Source organism: Alosa sapidissima, chromosome 22, assembly GCF_018492685.1.
Source record: "Alosa sapidissima isolate fAloSap1 chromosome 22, fAloSap1.pri, whole genome shotgun sequence".
NCBI lineage: Eukaryota > Metazoa > Chordata > Actinopteri > Clupeiformes > Clupeidae > Alosa > Alosa sapidissima.
In genome coordinates, this window is record NC_055978.1 from 2,191,433 (window position 1) to 2,202,500 (window position 11,068).

The following is an 11,068-nucleotide window of genomic DNA, read 5'->3' on the forward strand; positions in this document are numbered from 1 at the left end:
TGCAGAGCATACTGCATAAGCCCAGCTCACACAAAGTCAACAGTCGGGCGTCTGATAATGCTGGGTCGGTTAATGAGGGCATGTGGTCCAAATCTGACATTTGCCATTGGCACAGAATATCTTACAAATGAAAATCCTGTGTGTCTGAGAGCTGTGGTGTGATGGAGGGGAGAGGAAGCTCTTTTAGAGGCCGTGACTCGTGTGTGATGACTGTGTACAGTGGGAAAGTCTTTTAGAGGTCGTGTGATGTGTACAGCAGCTCTTTTAGAGGTTGTGTGTGATGTGTACAGCAGGTCTTTCAGAGGTTGTGTGTGATGTGTACAGCAGGTCTTTCAGAGGTTGTGTGTGATGTGTACAGCAGGTCTTTTAGAGGTTGTGTGTGATGTGTACAGCAGCTCTTTCAGAGGTCGTGTGTGATGACTGTGCACAGTGATATTGAAATAAAACAGCCGTGTATAAACACTAATGACGCCATGCTTGTCTGAATTATCTCAAAATATTCTAGTCTGTCCAGTGTGATTGAACATGATTTTTTACAAGTGAATTGAGTCTTGAACATTATATTTACTCTCTAGGTTTTCACCTGACTGAAAGGTCAACACATGTGAACACAAACACACACACAATTCCTGGAGTGCAATCCTTTTTTTTGTGGAGTTTTTCATGTAATGGCATAAACACTGAATGGGCTGGAAACAAACAGCTGTTCTGTTCAATATTTGCCCACTAGAGGGCGGCCAAGGCCCAGCTTTGTGTTTACCTTTCTGTCTCCGTCACTCAGTCAGGAAAAGGGCACGGTGAGCAGATGCAGGTACTGCAGTCTAGTGATACACAGTTACACATTAACTCACAGTCTCTGGGCAGATTCTGACACACGCATAATGCAAGGAAGGAAGCCTGAATGGACAAATGACCAACTGTGATGGCAAAGACCAGTGTTGAACATCGAGTCCAGTTGGTCCCAGCAGTGATGGCAAAGACCAGTGGAGCCCACCTATCACCCAACCCCCTCAGCAACCTCCCTCACGGTGTCCACCTCCATCAGAGCCAGGATACCTCCATCACCTCCCACACCTCCATCAGAGCCAGGATACCTCCATCACCTCCCACACCTACCACACCTCCATCAGAGCCAGGATACCTCCATCACCTCCCACACCTACCACACCTCCATCAGAGCCAGGATACCTCTGTCACCTCCCACACCTACCACACCTCCATCAGAGCCAGGATACCTCTGTCACCTACCACACCTACCACACCTCCATCAGAGCCAGGATACCTCTCTCACCTCCCACACCTACCACACCTCCATCAGAGCCAGGATACCTCTGTCACCTACCACACCTCCATCAGAGCCAGGATTTTATTTGGATAATTATCATTTGTAAACAGCTACAGTCAGGGCTCGAATGATCTTTTTGTCTTTAAGGGGGTCTCTCTATCTCATAAAAAGTTGGCACACCCCGTGCATAGCCTAACAAGGCGATGAAATAGCCTAGGCGTACAATATGCGCACGGTAGGCCTAGGCTTTACCTTGACACACGCACACAACAGACATAGATTTTTCATAGAAATTGATTGCTTTTAATTAATTTCAACATATTATTGATTGTAATAGTCCATATTTCATTTCAATTTCACAATACAAAGAAATAGACTAAACAATTTAGTCTGTGCCATTCTCAATTTTACAACGTAACTCATTTGAACCAGACCACTGTCTCAGATAGGCTATCCTCAGTGTCAAACACAATAATGCATGTAGTATAACTTATACACAGGGAAAAAGCACTAACTGGCAGAAATTATAAGCCATTGCAGCCAAACTATGTTCTAGTATTATTGAACCGTGGAAAATTATTAGACGAACAATTTTGGACACTGAACATTCCGACATCAGAAATTGCTAACAGGTGTTTCAAAATATCTGGGAACTTTCCGGAGCTCTGAATGGCAGAGGATAGCTACAGATCATCAGACAACACAATCATTGTAGGCTGCATTATGGGCCATAATTTATGGCTTTGTCAATCAACATAGAAGAGGTGAAGCGCAAGTTCAACAGCAAACAGTACTTTTCAGCACATATCAAACCATATAGGCTAGCCCAATGAACGCCTATGCAAATAGACAAAACACTCACATCAAAGCAGGGTGACTTCTTCAGATTTGCGAGTGCTGTCAAATCGATACGGTTTGCTCATATAGTCTAGTGGTGTGGTGGTGAAGTGTCATGCTGCGTTCAAGAGCGTAGTGTAGGTCTACGTCCCGTAGTAGCCTATATTTTAATTTAACGTCTTTAATGGTAAGAGATCGCACAGGAATGGATAATGAGCGGTTGTTTAAGATTAAATTACAATGCCAGACACCTTCAGATATGAGAGACCCCTTCAGGTTTTTGGCTTTCATGGGAGCCAGTCCTCACTCTATGGGAGCTCGGCTCCCTCTGGCTCCCACGTAATTCGAGCACTGGCTACAGTACATGCTTAAATAATCAGCTAAATGCTTAAATATAATCACAATTGAAAACCTCCATCCTCTGGAGGCCTTTAAAGGAAACACTAGGACACAACAGAGCTGGTCTATAGAGTTGGTCTGTAGTATGCGTACTAGTCAGTAGGATGCATACTTTGTCGGGTTGGCCTGTAGGATGTACACTAGTCAGTAGGATGCATACTACACAGGACTGGTCTGTAGGATGTGTACTAGTCAGTAGGATGCATACTACACAGGGTTAGTCTGTAGGATGTGTACTAGTCAGTAGGATGCATGCTACACAGGGCTAGTCTGTAGGATGTGTACTAATCAGTATGATGGGTACTACTCAAGGTTGGTCTGTAGAATGCGTACTACGCAGGGCTGATCTATAGGATGCGTACTGCACAGGGCTGATCTGTAGGATGCGTACTGCACAGGGCTGATCTATAGGATGTGTACTGCACAGGGCTGATCTATAGGATGTGTACTGCACAGGGCTGATCTGTAGGATCCTGATGTGAAAAAAAAAAAACAACAGCAGACTGCAGAATCAGATCGAACAAAACACATTTAGATTAGATTATATTAGATTAGATTAGATTCAACTTTATTGTCATTGCCCAAGGAAGGACAACCAGACACACACACACTCCACTACTGACATGCACACACACACTCCACTACTGACCACTTCACACACACACACAAACACAAACTCTCTCTCTCTCTTTTACTCACTCCCTCGGACATTTCATCTTCTTCTCTGCAATAAGGTCAGTCTGTTTCTTTCCAGGGCTGCATGAAATCGATGGCAAACTAGAATAATGTCTCAGTAGAACCTTCAGGCAGACTCGGGTCTCAGAGCCTCAAGTGACTACCAGTTGTCTTTCAGAAGCATTCGAAATAATATTTTATAATTTGATTTGGGATGAATACGCTTCAGGCTACATTCCTTTTACAAAAATAAACTCCAAATGAATAAGTGGAGCTCTTGGGTTTCTTCATTCCTTTCCACTGCTGTAGTAGTGTACATCAGAAGCCTAATAAAGACATCCATCCTGACTGAACGTGTTGCCAAAGAACCGTAGTCCCTTGCCGTTGGCTCAGGTTTAAGGAATGTCTTTCATGGTTAAAGAAGAAACGGCTGATATCCTTTCCTACGGAGCAACAATGGCTAAAACGGCAGCCTTTTCTTCGTTCAGGCACACCGGAGCAATAAGACACAGGATCACAGGGAGAAAGCCGTGATGACGGATGACATACCCGCCTATCTGATCCTGCTCCCTACAGCCACTGTCTGTGTGTGTGTGAGTGTGTGTGTGTGTGACCATCTCACGCTTGGCATGGCCTCTTGTTAGCCGTGTTTGCGGCTCTGCTACCCTGGCGATATCTACACCCAATCACGCTCCTCCGAGTCCCAGCCCCGTAGCCAGGATACAGACAGAGCGGTGACATGAAGGAGGGTCTGTAGTCGCCGTGGTGACGGGCGTCCCGAGCCAGCGCGTAACGTGAGCCGGAACGACTAAAGTTTCCCGCCGCCCTGAATGCAGCGCAGACGAGAGCGGTCTCCAGGCCACTGACATATGCCCCTATAGATGTTAGCGCAGTGTTGACGCACATGGAGGAATGCCCCTTTGGGCTCATTATCCTCTATTAGCCAAGCTACCTGCCCATGTAATTCCCCCCGCCCTGTCAATGCCCCACATCAGAGGGACTCCTGTCTATAAGGTGGTTCCACTGCAGGAACTCTACTCAGGGGTAGTTTTACAGGGTCTCGGCCGATCATATGTGTGTCCACTGAGGTGTGAATACAAATTAAGGTGGAGTCGGCCTGTGTCATTGCGGAGAGTAGGGTGGAGGAGCAGAAGGTGGAGTCGGCCTGTATCATTGTGGAGAGCAGGGTGGAGTCGGCCTGTGTCATTGTGGAGAGTAGGGTGGAGAAGCAGAAGGTGGAGGCGGAGAATGAAGAGTTTGAGGATGTAGTTCTCCATGAACATGTACAGCTGTGCTCTTGCGCAAACACGGGTAACAAGAGGCCATGCCAAGCGTGAGATGGTCACTCACACACACACACACACATACTGTACACACACACACACACACACACACATACACACCTATATACACACACACACACACACATGCTCTCACACACATACACACACACACACACACACACATATATACACACACACTCACACACACATGCTCACACATTGGGCCCTGACACATACTCAAATACATCCCGTTCATACAGACTGGTGACAAGTTGAAGTCACTTATAGAACTACTGAAATACCAGCCTTTCAAACACAAATGACACACACACTCTAAAATACCACTTATTCTGACACTTAAAGAAACCTCATCCACTTGCACATGGCTACTCAGTCCCATAGCGTGTGTGTGTGTGGCTGGCTAATTAAGAAAAAGGCTCTTTCACCGGAGACTTCACACATGAACGCTGGACACACACTGCATGAAAGCACTGCGACCATTCCTGCCACCCAGACAGTGTGACAGACTGCTGTGTGTGTGTGTGTGTGTGTGTGTGAGAGAGAGAGTGGGTGGTAGGATAGGATTGGCATTAAATGGGCAATCTGCTGAGGTCAAGTGTTTCTCTTTCATGTGCTAACCTTTTTCAATACACACACATGCACGCGCCCACACACACACTTTTGTGCAAAGATTAAGCTCTGAGTACAGTCTGTCTGTCTGGGCCAGTGGGCTGGGATGTTGCCTGAACAGTGCCAGGCACAAAAAGACAGGGATTTTCACACACACACACACAGGCATGCATGTACATACACACACACACAGATACACACACAGACAGACATGCACGTATGTACACACACAGACACACACACACACAAACACACAGATAGATAGATAGATAGATAGATAGATAGATAGATAGATAGATACTTTATTGATCCCCAAGGGGAAATTCAAGACACACACACACACAAAGCAACCCAAAAGCTGTGGCACACACAGGTATACTGTATCTAGACAGAACACATTAAGCAGACATGTCCGGACACACACTTTCACAGATCTCATTATACACCCACACACTCCTCCTGCTCCATACAGTAGGGATGCAATAGGGCACTGCACAAACTCATACACACATGCCCATATGCACACACACTCAAACACACACACACTTATGGGACCTGTCCATAGTTAGCTGCTTTCTGGGAATATGGGGAAATATCTTTCTCCTTCTTTCTCTCTCTCTTTCCCAATCTCTCTTTATTTGTGTGTGTGTGTGTGTGTGTGTGTGTGTGTGTGTGTGTGAGCACGTGCCTCCATCCAACTTTTGAGTGGTGTTACAGAAATCTTCTGGTGCCCCCCCCCCCCCCACAAATTAAACAATTTAAACAGTTTAAAAACTCAAAAGTGTTTTTTAATTTTACAGTCACAATCATGTCATTTCCAGTGTTTGAAATCCATACAAAATAAATATACATATTGTACAACAGCGTTCCAGTGTCTGGTTGTGAGGAGTCAGTGGTGGAGTGGACGAGGACGCCCCCTGCAGGCAGGAGGACCAAACAACCAGTACAGCATTACTGTAAGGGGGGTGGGGGGTGAAAGGGAGATACGGATGGAAAGAGAGAGAAAGACAACCAGTACAGCATTACTGTAGAGAGGAGGGAGAGAGAGAGAGAGAGAGAAAGAACGAAAGGGAGATATGGATGGAGAGAGAAAGAGAAAGAGGTTTGGACGGACTTGAGACATGGGGCGAGAGAGAGATAGAGAGAGAACGGGAGAGAGGGGGGATGTGGAGAGACAGACAGAATTGAGACTTGGAGAGAGATGGAGAGAAAGAGAGAAGACTATGGCAAGCAGTTGGAGTGTGTGGAGTGTGTTGTCAATTCAGAAAGAAAACCAGTCAGAAGTAGAAACCTGCGAACCAAAGAATGTAGAACAAGAGAGTAAGATATATCTATCCATCTATATACGTATAACCCTTTTGTATTTCAGGAGAGAAAAGAAAAAGATATAGAGAGAGAGAGAACAGAGAAAAATCCAGAAGGTCAAAGGTCGTAAGGCTTTCGGTAGCCATACCCCCCCCCCCCCCCCCCCCCGGTAAGACAAGCTGGAGTAAAGGCACTAAAATAGCTGATGAGCCCCCCCCCCCCATCAGAATTACACCCCTTCATTGGAGAAATCAGACAAGCAGTGGTTTGTTACAAAACCCCACATCAGCATTGACATGTACAAATAGGATTGCAGACTCTTTTCAATCAGCTCGTGTCCAAAATAAACTCTTTTCCTCTTCTTATCTACATGGTACATACAGGCCGACGGGCACTCGGCAGGACATCAGGTACATACAGGCCGACGGGCACTCGGCAGGACATCAGGCACGAAGCCTCTTTAAGAGAACACTTTGTGAAGCTCTGGACAGTTCATAGGACATTCAATGTCTTTTTTTTTTTTTTTTTTGCTTTGACAATTAAGGCCTCTGTAAGTGTTTGTGTAGGTGTGTGTACATACATTTGTGTGACTGAGAAGTAGATTTATTGTCCTGTCTCAACCTCATTCACCGCACACATCCACATATTTAGAGTCAAATGGTTTCCTGTGTGCAAACAGAACAGGAAGAAATGCGGCATTATGGGGGATGTAGTTTTCCATCCTCTCCCATCAGTTTTTGGCACAGGGCTCCCCATCCTGTCTGGACTAAGTCTAGAACATTCCCTTTATCCAGCAGACGGCCGATGGCAGTAATACTGATCTCCAGAAGGAGAGATGCTCAGAGGTTAGAGGGTCAAGGTTGAAAGGTCGGAGGTCATCCTAGGTAATCCCAGATGTTTTTCTTTACCTCCAGAACTCCATCTTTCCCCCTGTAACCCTCTTGCCCTCGCTGGGGCAGGGGGGCAGATAACCCTTCAGAGGGGCGCTGGATCCTTCACCATCCTGCTGGGTCAGATGGATGTTTCATTACTGCCACTGAGAGAGAGAGAGAGAGGGGGGGGGGGGAGGTGCAGAACAGCAGAGGGAGTGGAGGGGAGGAGAGAGAGGGATAGATAGAGAGAGAGAGAGAGAGAGAGAGAGAGAGGAAGGCCAAAGGAACAGAGAGAGGATAGAGAGAACGGGGGAGAGGAGAGAAGAGAGAGAGATAAAGAGAACGGGGAGAGGAGAGGAGAGGAGGGGTGGGGAGAGAGAGAGTAGGGAAAGGAAAAGGGAGGGATAAAGGGAGAGGGATGGAGAGAGAGAGAGGGGTTAAGGAAGTGAGGGAGGGATAGAGAGAAGGGTTGAGGGGAGAGGGAGGGAGAGAGAGAGGGAGCCAGGGAGCCAGGGAGAGAGAGAGAGGGAGGGAGAGAGGGGTTGAGAGGAGAGAGGGAGAGAGGTTGAGGAAGAGAGAGAGGGAGGGAGGGAGCCAGGGAGGGAGAGAGGGAGAGAGGGGTTGAGGGGAAGACATGCAGGTTAGGAGAATTGTGCTCAGGCCAGGCAAACACAGTGTGACCACATGCAACATACACTAACAGAGGGGAGGGGAGGAGGGGTGTGTGTGTGTGTGTGTGTGTGTGTGTGTGTGTGTGTGTGTATTTGTGTATCTCGGTGTGTGTGTGGGTGTGTGTGTGTGTGTGTGTGTGTGTGTGTGTGTGTGTGTGTGTGTGTGTGTGTGTGTGTGTGTGTGTGAACTCACTCAGAGTCGGAGTGGTTGCCCCCGTTGACCGTGGTGCGGAGGTTGATGGACACTCCGTTCTGCTGCGGCGTCTCTCGGGGTGGTGGGACGGGCCGCTGGGCAGGCTTGCCGAGCGCGTTGTTGCCCCCGGTGACGGAGACCACGGACGGCGAACGAGAGGAGATGGTGGGCGGGTTGTAGTCAGACAGCTTCTCCCTCAGACGGTTCTTCATGTTCTTATCCGAGAGCGGCGGGGGGTACGAGATCTTGTTCTTCAGGATCCCTGGAAGAAGCACAGGAGAACCCAGACAAAATGTTTACCTTTTCAAACAACAACAACAATGGCAACAACAACAACAACACATAAACAAGACTTTTTAAACTGGACTTTAGCCTCAACGGGACTGACCAGTTTAGAACTGAAGTCCAGATTCAGCCACCCTCTCTCCCTCCCTCTCTCCCTCTCCTCTTTCCTCACCTCCCTTCCTCCCTCCCTCTCTCTCCCTCCCTCTCCTCCTTCCTCCCTCCCTCCCTCTCTCCCTATCCACCCCTCCCTCCTTCCTATTTTAGTTCAATACACTACATTGGCATGTCAAGTTGACAATTGACAGGTAGGTAGTGTTGCCATAGTAACGTCCCGCCTCCTCACCTTTGCGTTGCTCTGGCTGGTTGTTGCTGTTGGACTGGGTGGGGGTGGGGGTGGGGGTGGGGGTGTTGGAGGTGGACGTTGGCGTAGGGCTGCTGATCTCCCTGGCTGCGTTCTCTTTGTCCGGTGGTGGTGGTGGTGATGGTGTCTCGGACGCATGTGTGTGGTTCAGCTTGTTCTCAGGGTGCAGCTCCACGTTGACCTTGGTCTCCACCCTCAGCCTCTCGCCCGCCCCGCACAGATCCTCACTGTCGCTGGCCGTGGTGCCGTCTGCAGGCCAGTAAGGTTTCACGTGATTGGCTACCGTCTCCACTGCAGATCACGGGAGCAAGAATACAGGCACAGTTAGAATGCAGGGCATGAAGCATACTAACTGACCTCCTAGCTATCTGGCAGCACCAGTGGGTGAGTATGCACTTCAGTGGGTGAGCAGGTATGTAGTGGGTGAGTATGTATGTATGGGCTTCAGGCTTGAAACGGAAGGGTTGCCGGTTCAATCCCAGACCAGTAGGAAAACTGTGGGTGGAGGAAGTGGTTGAGCACTGCTCTCCCATGCCCACATCCACGGCTGAAGTGCCCTTGAGCAAGGCACCTAACCCCTCACTGCTCCCTGAGCGCCGCTGTAGCACTTGATCAAGGCACCTAACCCCTCACTGCTCCCCAGGCGCCGCTGTTGCAGGCAGCTCACTGCGCCGGGATTAGTGTGTGCTTCACCTCACTGTGTGTTCACTGTGTGCTGAGTGTGTTTCACTAATTCAGATTCAGAGACCAAATTCCTTGTATACGCAGGTATACTTGGCCTATAAACCTGATTTACATTTACATGAGTATGTATGTAGTGGGTGAGTATGCACTTTAGTACTAAAGAGGATGTTTCTGGACCTTTTGGCCGAGTGTGGAGTATATGTATTATAAGCAAATTGAGTGTTGCGTGTGTGTGATATGTGTGTGTGTGTGTGTTCACCTTTTGGAGTGCTGTGCAGCGGTTGTCTCTCGTTGTTCCACTTGGGCTTGATGACATCATCGTCGTCGTCACTGTCTGAGGAGTGTGAGGACGCATAGGAGCTGCTGTGCTCATCTACTGAGAGCTCACTGTCTGAGTCAGAGTCTACACACACACACACACACACACACACCACGCAACACACACCACACACACACACACACACACACACACACACACACAAAAGGAAATTAGACAACATTACAGAACACTGGCTATCTACTGACTCACTGTCCAAATCAGAGTCTGTACAGCACACAGAACCACACAAGAGAACATTACTGAGGAACATTAAAGAACACTCCAGACTATTGTAGACCATCTCCAACATGAGAGAACTTAATGCTGTCAATGTTGTTATGCTGTTTTAATTGTGCTTAGGCAACACTGTACTTACTTACAGTCATGCTAATAAAGCAACCTTGAATTGAATTGAATTGAATTGAGAACATTACTGAGGAACATTAAAGAACACTCCAGACTATTGTGGACCATCTCCAACACAAGAGAACATTACTGAGGAACATTAAAGAACACTCCAGACTATTGTGGACCATCTCCAACACGAGAACATTACTGAGGAACATTAAAGAACATTCCAGACTATTGTAGACCATCTCCAACACTTGTGTTTCTACGTACTGAGGGCTAACTGTCTAAATCAGCGTCTATAGAACACATATTACAAGAGAGAACACTTTAGAACAATGGCAAAGAACATCAGCGGACCAACGTCAGTATCCAGCGATAACTGGCTGCCTTAGTCAACCCAACACGCAGAACAACATTGAGAATGTGTGCAGAACCAAACAGAACCGCATTGGCCCTCATCAGAGGCCCGTTGGAGAGCGCTACAGGGTGAGGGTGCTGTATCGTACCGTCTGCCTTGGTGCCGTTTCTGTGGAATAAGGGCCCGTCCATGTCCGTGATGGCCGCTCGCGCTCCACTGGACGACACGCTAGGCTTCTGACCAGAGTCATCTCTGAAGGACAGAGAGATGGAAAGACAGAGAGGAGGACAGAGAGATGGAGGGAGGAGAGAGGAGGAGAGATGGAGGGACAGAGGAAGGAGAGAGGATGAGGGGAAGAGATGGGAAAGGTAGACAAGGGGAGAGAGGGAGAGATGGATGTAGGAGGGGAGAGAGGACGAGAGATGGGGGGAGAGAGAGAAGAGATGGAGGTAGGAGGAGAGAGAGCAGAGAGGACAGAGGGAGAGGAGGGGGAGGAGAGAGGGAGAGATGGAGGGAGAGAGAGAGATTCAGGGTAATCCTCTTGTTAAACATCTCCTGCA

At 48.0% G+C, this 11,068-nt stretch overlaps 1 protein-coding gene across 1 annotated transcript in view; it reads right to left on the reverse strand.

Annotated features, from left to right (window-relative positions):
* Nucleotides 1-5,875: 5,875 nt before the first annotated feature.
* celsr1a (cadherin EGF LAG seven-pass G-type receptor 1a) overlaps nt 5,876-11,068 on the reverse strand; it is a 121,423-nt gene continuing 116,230 nt past the window's right edge. The window contains exons 32-36 of the mRNA XM_042078237.1: nt 10,657-10,760; nt 9,740-9,883; nt 8,779-9,087; nt 8,151-8,412; nt 5,876-7,450 (exon numbers count right to left, since the gene is read on the reverse strand). Of these exons, the coding sequence (XP_041934171.1) occupies nt 7,426-7,450; nt 8,151-8,412; nt 8,779-9,087; nt 9,740-9,883; nt 10,657-10,760 (844 nt within the window). The 3' untranslated portion in view covers nt 5,876-7,425. The remainder of the gene's footprint in view (nt 7,451-8,150; nt 8,413-8,778; nt 9,088-9,739; nt 9,884-10,656; nt 10,761-11,068) is intronic.